Below are 17453 nucleotides of genomic sequence, written 5' to 3' on the forward strand. Positions count from 1 at the left end.
TGGTTCCCTGCGGGGTCATCAGACAAGAAGGGCCGGGGGGTGTCCCCACACCGGGGGGTGTCCCCACACCCGGGGGGGGGTGCCCCACACCCGGGGGGGCGCCACGCGTGTGGGCCCCGCCTCGCCCCGCTGCACCCCGCGTGGCCGCAGCCGCCCGCGGGACTCGAACCCGCGGCCTCGTGGTCCCAGCGGGGCGCGGCCGCCCCCTCCCTCCCTTCCGGGGGGCGGGGCCCGGCGGCGGGGCGCGGCCCGCGATTGGCTGCTGATGTGTGAAAGTAGCGCGCCGGCGGGAAAGGCGCACATGGCGGCGGGGCGCGGCACGAGGGCGCGCAGCATGTTCGCGGGCAGGGCCAGGTAAGGGGTCGGGGCTGCCGTGGGGCTGCCGTGGGGCTGCCGTGGGGCTGCCGTGGGGCTGCCGTGGGGCTGCCGTGGGGCTGCCCGGGTTGTGGGAGGCTTGTCCCTGGATGTGTCCAAAGCACAATCGAATTGGGGTCTGGATGGCTGTGGGTTTTCCCTCCCCTCTGTGCAGCCTGGGAGTGCTGCTTGTAGGGCAGGTCCTCCTTCCTCTTCCCTTTCCTCAATGAGGTTGGGGTGTTTGGCACTTTATTTTGCCCATGGGAAGCTGCTCCCAGGTCCCCTCTGCGGTTCCCTGAGCTGGGCAGTGACTCTGGGATCTGGAGACCTCTCAGTAGTACTCCCTGCTGCAGCTCTGGGGTTTTGCTGCAAGCCTGCCTGCAGCATCAGGAGCTTTGGAGGTGGTTACTCATTCTCCTGGAAGCAGCCTTAAAGCCTTTGTGGGGCTGGCATTCTGCGTTTGGTTCTGTGTTACGTGCTGCCTGTTGAATTACTTTTTACCTCTGTTCCTGCCCAGTCCTCTGTTCCTGGACACTTCTCGGATCTGGTGGCAGGACCCGCCATCCCTGGCAGCAGTGGAGGCGTCCTGGGACGTGGCGGAGATGGCAGCTCCACACAAGGCTGTGGATGAGGACTCAGACCTGAGCCACCTGGAGGGGGACAGCGCGGAGGAGTTGGGTGTGCAGGACCCGGTGAGCATTGGGCTAAATGTGTAATTGTTTTTCCCCCTTTCCATAAGGAAAGAGGAAACTTTCTACAACTCAATGTTCAAGTGCAGTGCTGCATCACCATGGGCCAGGGGTGTCCCCATGCCGTGTGCTGCTCACACAAGTCATGCTTTGGGTTTCAGGAGCTGGAGGCCATCAAAGCCCGAGTGCGGGAGATGGAGAAGGAGGACGAGAGGCTGAAGGCGCTGCAGCTGGAAGCTGAGAGCCGCCTCATCATGAGCTCGGAGGCAGGTACGGGCTGTCCCTGGTCCCAGGCTGGCATGGGGCTGATGCAGGTCATACCCACTCGTACCTCCTACCTTTGCCAGCTGTGATGCACTAAATTAATTAAACTTAAGTCAATTAAGTAATTGAGTTTAGTACCAAGGCCCTGTAAAGCAGTCACCCTGTGTCATTCTCTTTGTGTGGAGAGAGGGGGCAAGGGGATGGAGGAGGCTGAAGTGCTGGGGTTTGGGAGTATGTGATGGGACTGTGGAGCTGGCAGTGTGGCCGTGCACCAGCTTGGTGCCAGCTGTGCCGGGAGCCCCCGCCAGCTGGTCCCTCTGCTGTGGCTCCATCCAGTGTGACAGCAGCCCTCGTTTCTGCAGGTCTCTTCCCAAAGACAACAGAGGAGAAGATGGAGGTTGACCAGCGCTCCATCTACGTGGGCAATGTAAGTGGGAGGCCCTGGGGCAGAGCCCACCTCCCTGCTCCCTGCCCGGTGGGGGTTTGCTGTGCTCCCTACCCCGGGGACCTGTCCCACTTCCCTGCTATAGAGGCTGGTCCCAAACTGGATGCTTTGCTTCTGCCCAGCACACACTGGGAATGTGGCTTGAGGCTCACAGCTCAGCACCTGCCCGTGATCCTCAGCCACTTGCAGGTAATGTGCTGCAAGCATCAGCCACCCCAAATACCCCGCTGGAAGCTGTGGATTGTGCAGTGTTCCTTGTTCCCTCAAAGCAGGGCTGTCCCTTGGATTTGGGGGTTCTGGGCTGGGGGATTCAGGTGGAAGGGTCTCCTAAACCTCAGGAGATGGTGAGGCTGTGGTGGCACAGCGTGTGGCCTGGGGGCACAGCGTGTGGCCCCTTGCTGGCCAGCCGAGGCGTGATGGTGAGCAGAGAGACCTGGGAGCTGTGGAGGTGCCCATGGGGACTGTGGTTGCAGGTGGACTACGGGGGCACGGCGGAGGAGCTGGAGTCTCACTTCAACAGCTGCGGGCAGATCAACCGCGTCACCATCCTCTGTGACAAGTTCTCGGGGCACCCCAAAGGGTCAGTGCCGGCTGCGGGGTGCTGGGGACCGAGGCCGTGGTGGGTCTCAGCCTGGCTGCTCCGCAGCATCGCTGCTGGTCGTGGTGGAGGACGTCTCCTCCGAAGCCAGTGGCTCTGGGATTTGGCTGAAGCTCGACTGGAAATGTCCAGTGCAAGGAACGGGTTGGTGCTGTGGGTTGGTGGTGAAGGGGAATTCAGCCTGGGGGCTTGGCATCAGCCCTACAGCATCGTAGGTGCTGCAGGAGCAGAGCTGCCACCTGCTTCTAAAAAAAAAAGCAGAGCCTGGGCTGTGTGTGCAAAGAAGGCAGGGATTTATTCTTCCCCCCCATGAGTCCTGGAGGGCTTGGTGTGCCCTCAGGAAGGACGCTGCTGTCCCCGGGCAGAGCCCCTGCCCCGTGCCGGGCAGCACGATGTCCCCGGGGCTCTGCTCACCCCTTCCCCTCGCAGGTACGCCTACATCGAGTTCGAAGAGAAGAGCTCCGTGAAAGCCGCCGTGGAGCTGGACGAGAGCTTGTTCAGAGGCAGAGTCATCAAGGTAGGAGCAGGATGAGGCCCCCGGGGATGTCTGTCTGTCCCAGCCCCGCTGCCTGGGGCTTGTGCTGAGCCCCCGCTGCCTTCCAGGTGCTGCCCAAGAGGACCAACATGCCGGGCATCAGCAGCACCGACCGCGGGGGCCACCGGGGCCGCTTCCAAGCCAGGGGAGGGCTCGCCCAGCGCGGGGGCTACTACGGGGGGCAGCAGGCGAGGCTGCGAGGGAGGACGTACAGGTGAGGCTGGCGGGTGTCCCGGTGCATGTGGGAGGATGGAGAAGGGCTCTGGCCCCAGGGGTACCTGGGTTTGGGCGAGGTTAGCCGGGGCTGAATGGTGAGTCTCTGGTTTGGGGGGGCTGTCAGCAGGTAGACGTGATTTTTGGCAGCACCCGACCGCTGGCACCTCGGGCTGAGCGATGCCCCGGTGCTCCAGGAGGCTGTTTTGTTCCTGTCTAGGGGTCGGGCAAGGCTGCAGCCTTGGTATTTTCCGTACTAGAAAGGAGGACTGCACTGCCCTGGAAGATGCCAATGGGACTGGAACGAAGAGATGGGATTGGAGAGACTTAAATGTGCCTACCCGAGCCAAAAAAAAAAAAAGATTAATTTTAAAAAGCCATCTGCCTGGCTGTGAGGATTACTGGCGAGGCAGCTGTGTGCTGTGCAGCTGGAGCTGGGCTGCCAGGGGGAAGACTGGATCTGCTCTGTCCACGCTTCGGCTGGATCCCTGCTGGCATCCCAGGAGGGGTTTGGGGATGGGGTTTGTGTGGGGAACAGTCTCATTCCAGGGAACAGCGTGCTCTGGGATGGGAAGTGCTTTCCCAGTCCTCCCTTTCATCCTCATCCTATGGGAACAGAGCTGTGTTGGGGGGTTTGTAAGCCTTGTTTGGGTTCTAGGTGCATGAATGCTGTTCACCCTGCGGTGGGGGGAGTCCTGTCCTGCTCGGCCCCTGGAGAACCCTGCTCTGGGCGCTTTCAGATCGTCCACCGCACGAAGCTTTCCTCTCTGGCACTTCCTTAGTGGCTATCTCTACAGCAGCCGGGTCCTGGTTTCTCTTGCCCGTAAGAAAATCCTAAAGACCTTTCCAAAGACTCTCATCGTCTCTGAATCAGCGGGGAGAGCCTAGGGATGCAGCTCTAGGTGTGACTGCCGGGGAGCTTTTCTGTAGCTGGAAAGACTCAGCATTGTGGATTTCTGACCGTACTCTTGGGAGGAAGATCAAGCCTAGTGATGCATTTTGGGGTCTAGTTTTTTAACTTGCTAGTTACTCCACATCTAAGAACCAGGGCAGGGAGAAGGCATCCCTTGCTGTTTGCCGGGAAGCCTCTGTCTCTCTTGGTTAAACAAGGCCTGGGTGTCAAAAACCGAACAAACCTTCCCCCTCCTGCTTTTATTCCAAAGCCACAGGGATCGAAGTGTGCTGCTAATGCATCCTTTTGGTTCATTTCTAGCAGTAGCAGCATTTCAAAATAGTCTGTTTTTTCAAATTTGGTCTGATCTTCCTCTTTATTCCTGGCATGGTTCCTGCTCCCTGTTTGGGGTGGGTGTGAGCTCACCTGAACTCGAGGGTCAGCGCTGCCTGGCACTTGCCCTTCCTGCTGTTTATGAGCTCTGAATCTGTTCGTTTTTAAAGGCAAAACTTTGTTAAAAGAGCCAGGCTGGGACTCCAGCAAACAGCATTACCGTGTGAAGTTCTGCGTTGAAATGGGTTTTATTATGTAATTCTCACGCTAATCTTTCAGGATCCTTGGTTAGGATTCCCCTAACCCAGATGCAACTGACTCCTAAAGCAGCTTTTCACAGCTCAGAGGGCACTGCCAGACTAAAATCCCACTGCTTTTCTTTTTCCTTAGGACCTCAGGATTTTTTTAAAGCTCGGGGCCTTAACTCTTAAGTTGATTTTGCCCTCTGCCCAGTGCGGGCTATGCTGCCGAGGCTGGCCTTAGTTTCTCAATCCGAGCTACTCTTGGGCTCAGACTACCAAACTGGCTTTTTCTCCAGGGCTTTAGACTTTCCATTAGTAGGTTTGTAAATTACTGAGATTTAATTTTTAATAAAAATTACTTTGGGGTGTACTTCTGAGTGAAAAGAGTGAAGACTTTTATGTGAAATTGTTTCGGAATAACAGCATGCAGCTGTGCCTTGTTTAGATGGTGGGAGGGGCTCAAACACTTCCATCTCCCATCATTTGACAGGTTGTTGTTGATTAAACGTATTTTTGTTTGAGGAAGTATTGTAAATGTTACTTATTTTTAAAATAAATGATCTTGCTGTGTGAACTTGATCTGCGGTGAGAGGCTGGCTGGGAGCTGACACGCTGTACTGACCTGGCTTTTTCCAGGTTCTTGTATCCTTTGGAGCTGTGTAACTATTTTTTTAATTGATTAGGTGCTCAGAGCAGACTGCTGTGTGCTGCTGGTGGAGCAGCCTAGGTTGCTCTGCTTCTGACCAGGAGTGTGTGCTGGGGGCTGCTGGGGTTTGCAGGTAACCTGGCAGAAAACTTGCCCTGTTGGGCAGCTCTGTCAAACTTGCTGTAGCTGCACAGCCTCACTGAGCGCACCATACAAGTGATTAAGAAGCTGGGATGACTTCCTAGTCTATTTTTAAAAATATAAATACCTGCTATTGATTTGATGGTCTTTAATTAGAACAGCAGTGGGCTGCAGGGGGAGGAGATGTTAACAGATGAGTTTGGGATGAGCAAGGCATCTGCAGTCCTGATGTCTTAATCTTGGTGTGGGTTTATCCCAGCTGCACTACCTGTGCTCCCTGACCTGGACCAGAATTACTGCTAAGTGTGCCAGGCCTGTTTTAGGGAGTGATGAGAGCAAATGCTGGCAAATCTGAGTCACCCACAGATCCTCCCCAGGAAGGCGAGATCAGTGCAGGACTCCACCAGGTGCAAGGTGGTGCTGCGAGAGCAGCTGTTTGTCTGTCTGCCAGATCCTTCTCCAGTGTGTAAGCAGTGGCTGATTGTAAAGAGACCTGGAGCCTTCGGCTGATCTGCGCAGCTTTCTCTTTCCAAGAACTACTGAAGTAAGTACATGCAGATCTGAGTGTTCCCAGCTGAGGAAAAACAGGACAAGGAGACCATGTTTTTGAAATAAGCATAGCTTCGACTGTTCCTGACAGAACTGAACAGTCCTGAGCAGCAGCAAAGGGGGCTGGCAAACAGCAAAAGGGCTGCTGCTGCTGGGCTCCTCCTGCATTAGAGAAGTGTTCTGAAGCACTGGTACTTCTGAGGAGCAGTGTCACTATCTGTGCCTCTCAGCTGACTGAAATCTAGGCTGACCCTAATAATAATCTCTTAGCTGTCTCTTGCGCAGCTGTGCTTGCTCTCATCACAAGCACAGCAGGAACTGCTGTTTTCCTACAAAGCCCAATTTCTACAGAAACATCTGAGTTAGAGGAGCACAGCTGTGTACATTTCTGTAGGGAACGAGCCTCATCTGATGCTGCTGACCTTCCTGAAGGAAGAGCTGGCTACTGCATGGTACCTGAAGGCACAAGAAGGTGAACAAGGACTTCTGTGCTGTACTTTGGTTTGCTGGAGTAGAAATGCACGCAGAGCTTGCAGGTGCCGAGTTTATTTTACACAGAATAGATTTAAAATTATTACACAGAATGAAGACAATATATACATCACTTCGTAGGGCGCGTTCCTGTACACAGGGAATGTTCTCAACACTTGGATGAGAATGGGCAGAGCCTCAGCACACCTGCATCATCATGGAGTTCACCATGTTATCAAAAGCCCTGGAGAAGGAAATGAACGCAGCATTAAAGGAAGCAGCTAGTCCTGCACACCAGCTCTCCTAACAATGCCAGCAGCTAACAATGCCTCTTACTGGTTAATGAGCTGGCTTTCCCCAGGCTGAATACATAGTTTCACTCTTTAACTATAGCATGTTAAGTGGATAATTAATTAAACTGAAGTAAGGGCAGGGCTTATCCTGGCAAAGTGTAAAAGCAGTTTTCTTGCCTAGGCAATACAGACTCCCAGCATTATTAAAATTCCCTGTGAGATTTCAGTTTAGCAATGGGGAGCACTGGCCCTCACACAGGAGTTAAGCATGTTGAGGATCCCAGCTGTTGTTACTCCAGGACAAACCCTGGCTAACTGCAGTCACCCTGTTTAACCCCCTCTAGTTACCAAGGTTCCAGCTCATCAGGTAACTTTCTGCCCCCAGTGACACCATTTTCTCCAGCCAATGTGTTTAACACCAGTTCTGAGGTGGGAGGGAGACAGCTCAATGTGACTTCTCAGGGGACCATCAGAGTTTCCTATCATGCAGTAATGACCCAAAGACAACACAGCTGTTCTCCATCTGAGCAGTTAGAGCATGCACATCTGAACTGCTCCACCACGGGGGTTATGTTCTTGGTCCTGTTACATCACAGGGGTACTGCAAGTCCCAGAGAGATGAGAAAGCTCAGCGCGGTCATCCCACGCTTACCTGGAATGGATACGGTCCCCTGGGTTGTAAAAAGGGTTGCACATTATGTCTGTGTATGAATTATGCAGCTTTCGGAACATCTGAAAAGGGATTGTAGTTTAATTAATTTTTTTTTTTTTGGTTCTCAGCTCTTTATGAATAAGCGGAAGTAGCAAAAACACTGATGTGGCAAGTTGTGCTCAGATTTCCTGCACTTACGCTGCGGATCTCATTGTCTCGAAGTGCTGTGTTTGAAGAATCCACCACCATAACAAACTTCACCTTTGAATTTGTCACGTAGCCGTATCTGTGCAGCTGTTAAGGAATGTGCTCCTGACACACCAGAGGCTGGCAAAGCAACCAATACGAGGCTGGAATACACTCAGAAAAGCTGAGAGGAGAGGAAATATCTTGCTCTTACTGCACCCAGCACAGAGCCAGGCCCAGGTGAGATAAGCAAGGCACCGGATTGCTCCCTCTCCACCTGACTTCTGTCCCCTTTGGTAACTCCTCATCCTGTTTGCTCCTCTGCTGGCCGGTAACACGCCTTGCATTTTGCAAACAGCCTCACGTTAGCTGTTTTGGTGAGGGTTTCTCTCTTCTGAAGAACAGTTTCAATGACCCGGCCACCTTACCTATTCTCATTCAGGAGGTCGCAGTCAGAGGCCTGGAGATCCTCTAATATCAGAATGATCTGCGACCCTAAAAGTTAACCCACAAATCAGGTCTGTTAGAGCAGGTAACCTCTAAGGCACGCAGAGAAAAAGCCAAAAAATGCTCAAAAGGTCAACTTTGTGACAAAAACGCTGGGACAGCTGTGACCCTGGGCTGTGGATCACCATGTTTGTGAAATGGCTCTGCCTGATGTAGGCCAAACGTCCTGTCAGGGAACAAACTGCAGCTGCCGAACTGAACAAGGCACCCAACCCAACCCTTGACGTGTCTGCGAACAAGGCTGTGAACCTCCTGCTGCCACCTTTAACGCGGCACCAAACAGCAGGAGAGGTTTCCCTATGGTCCAGGAAGGGTCTAGGTGAATGCCAGCACGTGGTGTGACGGCGTGATTGCAGGGAGACCGTGCCACGCGGGCGTTAGAAAGATCAGATCGCATTCGAAAGATACACTTTGTAGTCTTCGGTGGGGTAGAGGAGCCCCAGGTACAGCTCCCTCTGATCGACCAGAGCCTTGCCCATCGCAGAGATCTTCTCATCCACGACATCGAGGGACGTGTGCACCGTGTAGTGGAACTTCAGCTCGTTTTCTGTCGGAATGCTCCGGATGTAGAGGGGGTAGTTCTGGGGAGGATGACAAATTATGCTCGTGAGGGCAGGCTGCTCTGTTCTGGTGACCCTCTCAGGCCCCACTGCCCCTCTCAGGCTCCACAGCAGGACCTGGACCCACAGCCTCTCTCAGGCCCCGTAGCCCCACTATCCCACACCCCCTCTCAGACCCCATAGGCCCACCTGGCCCCACAACCACAGCCCCTCTGAAGTCCTATAGTCCCACCTGGCCCCATAGCACCACCCTGAGTCCCCCAGCCCCTCTCCCCTCACCCCTGCTTGGCCTCCACAGCCCCACCTGTGCCCCATAGCCCCTTTCAGGCCCCACAGCCCCTCACAGATCCCACTACCCCACCTGGCCCTACAGCCCCTCTCAGGCCCCATAGCCCCACAGCACCACCCTGTGCCCCCCCAGCCCCTCTCCCCTGACCCCTGCTTGGGCTCCATAGCCCCACCTGGGCCCCACAGCCCCTCTCAGGCCCCACCTTGAGCCCCACAGCCCCTCTGAGGTCCCATGGCCCCACAGCACCACCCTGTGCCCCACGGCCCCTCTCCCCTCACCCCTGCTCAGGCCCCATAGCCCCACAGCACCACCTTGAGCCCCACAGCCACTCTCAGACCCCGCTGCCCCTACAGCTCCTGAGACCCCATAGCCCTACCTGGCCCCAACAGCACCACCCTGTGCCCCACGGCCCCTCTCCCCTCACCCCTGCTTGGTCTCCAAAGCCCCACAGCCCCTCTCAGACCCCATAACCCCACCTGGCCTCACTGCACTGCACCACCTCTCAGACCCCACAGCCACAGCCCTCCTCACCCCTGCTCAGGCCCCACAGCCCCTCTGAGGCCCCATAGCCCCACCCGGCCCCACAGCCCCTCTCCCCTCACCCCTGCTCGGGTTCCTCAGCCCCACCTTGAGCCCCACAGCCTCCCTCAGGCCCCCTCAGGCCCCACGGCCGCTCTGAGGCCCTACAGCCCCACCCTGAGCCCCTCAGGCCCGCCCCCACCTCCTTGGCGATCACGGCGACGCACACCGCCATCTTGGCCCGCCCCCCGCGTCACGTGACCGGGGGGGAGCGGAGCGGGAGGGAAGGCGGCGGCGGCGGTCACGTGAGGCGGGCGCCGTTGCCATGGCGAGGGCGGTGCTGGCGCCGCTGTGCCTGTGGTGGGCCCTGGGCCGCGCCGCGCCCCCCAACGTGCTGCTGCTGCTCATGGACGACGTGAGGGGGCCGGGGGGGCCTGGAGGGTGTGGGGGTGTGGGGGGGGACATGGGGGGTGGGGGGGGGCGGTGGCAGCCGCCTGGAGGCCGTTGTGGGGCGGGGGGGGGGGGCTCGGTGCGTGCCCCCAAGGGGGTGGTTGTGGGGCCGGGGCTGTTGTTTGGGGGGGGTGTGGGGGGGCTATGGGGCCGGGGGGAAGGTCATTGGGGGGTATATGGGGCCGGGGAGGGGTATATGGGGCTGAGGATGTTGTTGTGGGGCCGGGGGGGGGGGGGGGGTCATTGGGGGGTATATGCGGCTAGGGGGGATATATGGGGCCGAGGATGTCGTTGTGGGGCCGGGGGGGTGTATATGGGGCCGGGGAGGGGGTCTATAGGGCCAGGGGGGAGTCTCTGTGGGGCCCCGAGGTGGGGGGTATATGGGGCCGGGGGGGGTCTCTGTGGGGTCAGGGGGGTGTAAATGGTGCCGGGGGGGGGGTCTCTGTGGGGCTGAACTGGGGGTTCTGTGGGACTAAGGAATCGTTGTGGGGCCAGGGTGCTGCTGCCTGGAGTAGGGGTCTGGCAGCCCCGGTCCCAATATCCTGAAGCTATAGGGCCTGAGGGAAGGGCCTCAAGGTGTGCCAGGGGAGGGTCAGGTTGGAAATTTGGGGACGTTTCCGCTCAGAAAGAGCGGTCAGGCGTCGGGATGGGGTGCCCAGGGAGGTGGTGGGGTCACCGTCCCTGGGGGCGTTCGAGGAGGGGTTGGACCTGGTGCCTGGGGACGTGGCTCAGTGGTGACGGTGGTGGTAGGGGGTGGTTGGACCGGGTGAGCTTTTGGGATTTTTGGGTGAGGTTTTGGGTGAGCTTTTGGGATTCCTGGGCACACAGGGCGGTTTGGGTTGGGAGGGCCTCCCCCACAGCACGCTCTCGCTCCCGCCGTGCCCCATCCTGGCTCCGTCGAGTTATTTGCAGGTTCACGCCCGGTCCCTCGTAGGGGGTCTCAGCACCGCCGTGTCCAGTCCCCGGTCCCTTGGCCGGTGTTGGGGCCAGCAGGCGGGCAGGCTCTGCGTCGTGAGTCACGGCCACGGGGCTGAGGCGCCGTGATTCAGGCCCCGCTCGTGGGTTGGTGGCGTGGTACGGAAAGGTTTGAGTGGAATAAGCGGAGTGTTTCGTAGAGATTTTAAGTAGTTACTGAGGGATCTGTCACGCTCAGTTGCTCTCCTTCTCAAGTCTTATGCGAAAAGCAGCGATGCCTTGAAGGCCCTGCCCCTCCTGCAGGGCAGAGCCACCCCAGGTGATGTTCAGGGGACGTTTTATTCCTCGTTTGTGGGCGTCCTGAGGAAAACAAATGAGACTTCTCAGATCTATAAAGTCAAGCCTGCATTGAAGTCTTTTGGGGCTGTTGCTTGCCCACCTATGCACCTTATCTAGAAGCCTGGTCACCTCGTCAGCCCAGTCCTAATGACTGAGCAATTAAGTCAAGGATTGGCCTTGCAGCCTACAAAAATAATTGTGTAATACTGGAGATGGATGTAGTTGTAGCAGCACTGAGTAAGGAGCAGCTGCGCGTATTGACAAAGAAGCTCCAGTGCATTTCAGGAAATGTTTTAGAAACCCAAACTTGCCTCCTGAAGAGGGAAACAAAAAGAAAACAAATTCCATTAATTTTGCTCTATGAGGGGGGAAAAAAGTCATTAAAGAGGAGATATAACCACCGTTAAATAAATCCTGCTTTGCTTCTCTTCTGATGTTCCTGCCTCGTCGTTGAGGTGTGTTTGGGGTGGGTGCATCGTGTGCCTTAAAGCTCCTTGAGAAGCCAACGGGGTCGGGTATGGGACTGGAAGGGTGGCCCAGCCCTTGTCGCCTGTTGGACTCCGTTCTTCCAACTCAGCACGGCCGCCTCGCTGTTGTTCTCAGCGTTTCCACGCTCCCGTGCAAGATAATCGCCGTGTAAGCCCTCTTTTATCGTGGCCAGCCGAGCCTCCGGCAGCCCATCTTAATTTTCTGCTCTGGGATGTTTCCCCCTGAGCAGGCGTTTGTAATTGTCGAGGTGAAAGCTCCGTGGGACAGCGATTAGCCCGCTCTAGGGGCGTTGGTGCAGCACAGGACGTGACGGGGCACGGATCGTGGTGGAGCTTCTGTGGGCTCTCTGTTGACGTGTGCCCTGCTCATTAAACGTGCGTCTCTGTGGTCTTTTTCCTTTGATCCCTCGGTAACTTCTGTGACTCCGTCACTGCGCGTGGATCAGAGCAGCGCGATGTTCCCTTTTTTCTTTCTTTCGTCTCGGTAAAGACACCGAAGAGGTGAGAACCGAGGGCTGATCCGCGGAACCCAATTTAATTCCGCGCCCTACGTTAGGTCGCGCCTTTTAATTGCCCTTCGCTCAAACCTCAAAATCGGGCTCTGCAGCTCTCCGACAGTTTTCTTTTCCAAACTGCACCGCGGCAGCGCACACGCGAGGCTCTCAGCTGGGACCAGACAGATGGTTTCCTACAGCTCCGGATACGTTACCCCCTCGGTATTAGCTGCTCACCTGATACACGCCTGTATTAGAGACAGCTATTGCATCTTTTAAAGCACGATATAATCTCTAGCAACCGTGGTGCCTAATTGCTCATTAAGCCGTTCCCTTCCAGAACCTTCTGTTTTAAGTCACTCGCTTTTATTTGCGTTATTACCCGCGATCGTTCTCGGCGATGAGCGCAGGCGGCGCGGTGGTGGCTTTATGGCTCTCCTGGGTAGGGATGCGCGACCCTCCAGCAGGTTTCTCTCTAGAGCTGGCTTTTAAAATAAACTTTTTTTTTTTTTCCCCTTTTAGACCTTTTCCTTGCGTTCGTAGTTGAGTACAAACGGGTGGGCAGGCAGATGGGGCAGACAGAGTGCTGTGGTCGGTGCTCCAAGACAAAGGCACGTGGCCAGGGACTGAGCAATTTGACTTTGCAGCTGTACAACACTGAGCAGATCGTGTGCAACTTCCTCCTTGCCAGTCTTCAGGGCCTGGAGTGAGAGAGAAGACGTTGGGGTTCTCATCCAGTTCTGCTGCGAGCGTTTAAATGTCCTTCAGCAAGTCAGTTATCTTGTGTGCGCCTCAGTTTCTCGATTGCCAGTGAGAACTGCAATAGTTCCCTGCTTCACGGGGTTGGGGAAGACCGTTTTTACGACGTTTGTGAAGCACTCGCTAAGCAGGGAGATGAGCGCTATAAAGACAGAAATGAAGGGATGAAATGAAGGTTTGATGTGAGCCCAGAAGCGTTGTCATTTATGGAAGAGTAAAAGTACTTTTTACGTCTTTTGGTGTGTTCTTGTTTTACAGATGGGTTGGGGTGATTTGGGAGCTTTCGGAGAGCCTTCGAAGGAAACTCCTAACTTAGACCAGATGGCTTCAGAAGGGATGCTTTTCCTGGATTTTTATACCGCCAACCCCCTCTGTTCGCCATGTAAGTAAACTTGGGGCTGAAGCTAGCGTGTGAGGATGCCACCTTCTGAGGAGGTTGGGGTGTTTGCCAGCATCTGCCGTGAACTAGCAACCAAAGCAGTGATTACCCTCAGGGCAGAGTTGGGCTTTGGTGCTTTGATCTTTTGTTTTGCCTCCTTTTTATTTACTTTTCGATTGGAAAACCTACCATCTTAAGTTCATTCAAAGCAGCGTTTTAGTGATCAAATCGGTGCAGTTAAAGGATTTTGTAAAATATTCTGGTTTAGTATTCTAGCCTCCGTCATTGCATTTTTAGTTCTTTCTCATTCTGGAACAGACAGACAAAGCAGTATTTAAATCGTTGCTGAACAGAAAGGTACGTAGCTTGTCTGATTCCACTGACGTTGGCCAGACTTTTGTGCAAGGAAAGGCAGCAGGTCGTGTCCTGTTCTTGACCTCCGTGGCTTGCAAGATTCCTGGGGAAGGGACAAGAGACAAAAGAAACAGTTCAGTTTGGGAACTAACGGTTATTTTTAATCCTCCTTTGTGTGTGTGTGTGTCCCCAGCTTTATTGGCAACCGAGAACTGAAATGAAAATGAGGAACAGAGGCTTTCTGTTTGGGTTTTCATCTAGCAAATCGTTTGTCAATGTGCTAATGCCTGTCCTTCCTCAGAAAAGGCATTTAATATACGCTGAAGTCCTCCTAAGTCCAGTGGTACTTCAGCATCTGTTTAAACGTTTGCAGAGTTCAGGATCTGATTTTTATTGTCAAAGCTGGACAGCTTCTTTTTGTTCACTACTACATGACTTTCATTCAGGCATGTTTGGAAACTTAGCCTAAGCTATAAGCATGTAATCGATTTGTGTTAGGATTCCCTCTTAAATACATGTGCCAGGTTTTCCTTTTATAATTACTGAGACAGGAGGGCTGCTTCAGTTACTGTTGTAAGTAATAACTTTTCAGCAGTGGGTAATTTTATAGAGGGACCAAATTTCAGTTAGGTTTGTCCTGGCATAACTCTAACGGTGTTGTATCAGAACCTGGCCATCTCCGTGGCTCGCTTGAAAAGGGTGTTTGTTGTTGAGTTCTAATGTGAGTGATCCTAGTAGCTGGCTGTGGCGGGACACTGACGTGCTTCAGTTGTGCTGTCCTCAGCCTGAATATGATTGTACTAACTGTAACCAGAGTGCATGGAAAAAAAAAATAAAAACAAATGTTTTTTGTTGTTTGTAGCAAGGGCAGCGCTGTTGACAGGCCGTCTCCCAGTCAGGAATGGTTTTTACACCACGAATGGACATGCCAGAAACGGTATGGGCTTCATTCCCGATTCCTCTTTTGATTTCTCTCCGTGCTTTGTCCAAAGTTTTGCTTTGAACAAAGGCTTGGCTCGGTTATCTTCCCTTACGGGTCTTCTAGAGTGGCACAAAAAGATTACCAAGTTAACTGCTGGTAATAAGCGTGAAATTTATTGCTTCCTCCTCGTCAAGCAGAAAACCTTCTCAGATGAAGAGACACAAACAAGGCTGGTTGATCCATTTGCTTCTGCTGGCGGAGAAGTGTTTCCTCTGCTCGGTGTAATTGGTGTCTGGTTAAAGAAAGTCACACGGGGTGTGTGTTAACACCCGGAGTAAACAAGCTGCTTACAGTTTTATTCAGCATCTGGTTTTCTGCCCGTTTCAGAAAGGGCAGTTTTATAGCTCTGTGGTGTTTCCAAGAAGGATTACCAGTACGTAAAGTCTCTGGGTTGATTTTTCAGAGTGACAGAAGCCGCATGAGACCGTGCGTGCTTGGGCAAGAGGCAGCAGCTGCATATTGCTTCACACCGTGCATCGCCCAGCACGCTCGGCCATCTCCACCCTCCAAAGCCACACCAGAGAGCTGTGGACTGTGAGAGACCTCATTTCTTTCACCTCTTGCAGCCTGAGCAAGTTTATCAATCATTTCACCTAGGAAAAAAACGCCTTCATTTTAGGAAATGTAAGGCAAATTTGCAGAAGTAAAGGCAACTCCAATGGATGCCTAAAGCACTTGTTTTCTTTTTGATCCTCACCCCTCTTCCTGCTGTATTCAAGGGCCTTGCCTTCCTTCTGGGATGGCAGCCCCCTTTTTTATTGGTCATGGTGTGTAAGCAGATGGAGATTTCCCTTTACCTGAGGCATGTGTTTGCTGAACCAACTTGTCCTCTTCATCTCCTGGTCCGGGAAGACTTCCAAAGAGCGATATTGCTGGAACTTCAAACTAATTGCTATTTCTGATCCAGTAATAATACTTCTAATGATGGGTGGTCATGAGCTGTTTGCTGTAGTGATTGTAAGAGACAGAAAGACTTCTTGTTTGTTTGTTTTACGCAGCGTACACACCACAGGATATAGTAGGAGGAATCCCAGATTCTGAATTACTGCTTCCAGAGTTGCTGAAGAAAGCTGGCTACATCAATAAGATCATTGGCAAATGGTAAACTTGTTTTAAGATCTCTTGCTTTGAGATTTCAGTCCGTGTGTGTACATATCATGAAAGAGCAGCAGGACAACCAGAAGTGCAGGAGAAAGCCTGTTTTGAAGTTCAGATGTCTGTCTTTTGAAATTTGTGGTGGATCTTCCCCCCTGCTGTGATCAATTTCCAAACTGAGTGTTACCATTACAAGTACACGCGTAGATCCGTGCTTACATACAACGCCTGCAGCTCTTTGTGCTTTCATCCATGTACCACGCTACTTACCTTTATCAAGAAGTGCCAGGATGTTTTCTGTTGGAACTTGCCTTCAGCACCTATGTGCTTTTTGTCTTTGGCAGGATGAGTGTATGGTACAAAAACAGAGATGCAGACACTTGAGGACGTAGTGGATTGATATCAGAGCTATGCTGAAGTCTGTTCACCTGCTGTAGAAGATCAGGGTGGGACTTAATGAGGACAGCTGATACTACTGGGTGTTTTAAAAGAACTAGAGGGCTGATCCAGTGCTCTCTGAACATTGTCCTTTGGCTTTATTGACTTTCACGAGAGTACGATAAAGTCTTTGCAGATCTTTTGCAATGTCTGCGAAGGATTGGGAAGGAAAAGCCTGAGAGGTATTCAGTTCAGACAAAGACAGAATTACCGGTGTAGGAATCAAAACTGGTTCATTTGTAACATTCGAAATTCAGATGTGCTCGTGGGCTGTAATGGCAACCCATGGGAGATCTCTGAACAGTTAATTCACAGTTTGGAACAGTGCTGTAATAAATAAAAGTATAAATAGCAACTTCAAAACTACATAGACCCCCGACGAGTACTGCTTGGTTAACAGCGTAATTGTTAATGAAGAGACTTCAGATGGGATTAGTACCAGGGGGATACTGTTTAGGAAAGTAATGGGATACATTTTATTTAGCAGTTTTGCTAACAAGTTAGAGAAGAGTGAGGCTGAATTGTGGTTGGATTCACCCGTGCTGCTGAAATTGGAAAGAAAGCAAACTAACCTAAGACAGTGAATTATTTATTACCACGAATCCAAACAGCAGAGTGGCCATGAAGAATCGGATCAGTGGGCTGAATGCAATAAGACGCAGTTCAGTGCTAATAAATGCAAATTCATACACCCAGGGAAAAGAAATAAACAACGCAAATACAGATTGGTTCCAGGCAGTTATTTGGAAAACAGCAAATCTGGAAGGACCTGCAGCTGTTAGCAAGCAGCAGACTAAATATGAATGTGCAGTGCGCTATCATTACAGACCCAAGAACTGTTGTACCGGAGAGGACTGGGGAATGATACCGTACAGCAGGAGTCTCTGGCAGTTGTGAACATCACCTGCTTCCTAGAAAGATGTTTAAAAGAGGAGAGAAAAAAAAAAAAAAAGGCAGTGTGCAATAGTTAAATTGGAGTCTCATCCTACCTCCCTGTAGAATTTCGGGGCTTTTAGAGATCTTAAAGTTTTCCGGTAGAAGATTTTGTATCTTTTCAGCATCCCTTTTAAAAACATCTCAAGGTGACAGTGAGTTTTCTAGTTAAATTATACGTTTGCAAGTCAAGTATTTTCCATGACTATTTTAGAATTTGTTGCGTCTATTTTTTTTGTGTTGTAAAAGGGAGAGAACAATCTACCTTCTGTATCTCAGTAATTACTTGATACCTTTTTCATTTCTCTTCTTTTGCTTTGTAAGTTCTCTTAGGGCTTTCTTAGAAAATATTCTCTTATTCCCTGCTATTGTGGAAACAGCCAGAAATAGCTTTGTAGTATTGTGTATATAAATGAGGAAACGGGAGAGTCCTGTACTGGAGATTTGCA

General features: G+C 52.8%; 3 protein-coding genes across 4 annotated transcripts in view; 2 read left to right on the top strand and 1 right to left on the bottom strand.

Annotated features, from left to right (window-relative positions):
* Positions 1-207: 207 nt before the first annotated feature.
* PABPN1L (PABPN1 like, cytoplasmic) lies at positions 208-5144 on the top strand. Of its 2 annotated transcripts, none has more exons than XM_080552176.1 (8): positions 208-354; positions 872-1046; positions 1205-1313; positions 1670-1734; positions 2226-2332; positions 2780-2867; positions 2954-3099; positions 3757-5144. In XM_080552176.1, exons 1-8 carry the CDS (start codon positions 266-268, stop codon positions 3878-3880), a joined length of 903 nt encoding a protein of 300 aa, XP_080408302.1. In that variant the 5' UTR covers positions 208-265; the 3' UTR covers positions 3881-5144. The 2 variants fall into 2 exon arrangements, with proteins under 2 accessions (XP_080408302.1, XP_080408303.1); XM_080552177.1 differs by having other exon boundaries at positions 209-354; positions 3319-5144.
* Positions 5145-6431: 1287 nt separating this feature from the next.
* TRAPPC2L (trafficking protein particle complex subunit 2L) lies at positions 6432-9706 on the bottom strand. The gene is made up of 5 exons (XM_080552184.1): positions 9581-9706; positions 8419-8591; positions 7516-7603; positions 7318-7397; positions 6432-6616 (listed from the first exon to the last, which is right to left on the bottom strand). The coding sequence occupies exons 1-5, from the start codon at positions 9611-9613 to the stop codon at positions 6571-6573; spliced, it is 420 nt and encodes a 139-aa protein (XP_080408310.1). The 5' UTR covers positions 9614-9706; the 3' UTR covers positions 6432-6570.
* The window catches only part of GALNS (galactosamine (N-acetyl)-6-sulfatase), a 47043-nt gene continuing 39227 nt past the window's right edge, over positions 9638-17453 (top strand). The window contains exons 1-4 of the mRNA XM_080552174.1: positions 9638-9793; positions 13082-13205; positions 14419-14493; positions 15537-15639. Of these exons, the coding sequence (XP_080408300.1) occupies positions 9704-9793; positions 13082-13205; positions 14419-14493; positions 15537-15639 (392 nt within the window). The 5' untranslated portion in view covers positions 9638-9703. The remainder of the gene's footprint in view (positions 9794-13081; positions 13206-14418; positions 14494-15536; positions 15640-17453) is intronic.

The sequence above is a fragment of the Anser brachyrhynchus genome (assembly GCF_964034855.1).
Source record: "Anser brachyrhynchus genome assembly, chromosome: 12".
NCBI classification, from domain to species: Eukaryota; Metazoa; Chordata; class Aves; order Anseriformes; family Anatidae; genus Anser; species Anser brachyrhynchus.

Coding starts and splice junctions, on each gene's coding strand:
- TRAPPC2L (XM_080552184.1), bottom strand. CDS start 9,613: ATGGCGGTGTGCGTCGCCGTGATCGCCAAGGAG. Junction 8,592..9,580: donor TCGCCGTGATCGCCAAGGAG/GTGGGGGCGGGC, acceptor CATCCTCCCCAG/AACTACCCCCTCTACATCCG. Junction 6,617..7,317: donor GGGGACCGTATCCATTCCAG/GTAAGCGTGGGA, acceptor TTCCTTCTCCAG/GGCTTTTGATAACATGGTGA.
- PABPN1L (XM_080552176.1), top strand. CDS start 266: ATGTGTGAAAGTAGCGCGCCGGCGGGAAAGGCGCACATGGCGGCGGGG. Junction 355..871: donor ATGTTCGCGGGCAGGGCCAG/GTAAGGGGTCGG, acceptor GTTCCTGCCCAG/TCCTCTGTTCCTGGACACTT. Junction 1,047..1,204: donor AGTTGGGTGTGCAGGACCCG/GTGAGCATTGGG, acceptor TTTGGGTTTCAG/GAGCTGGAGGCCATCAAAGC.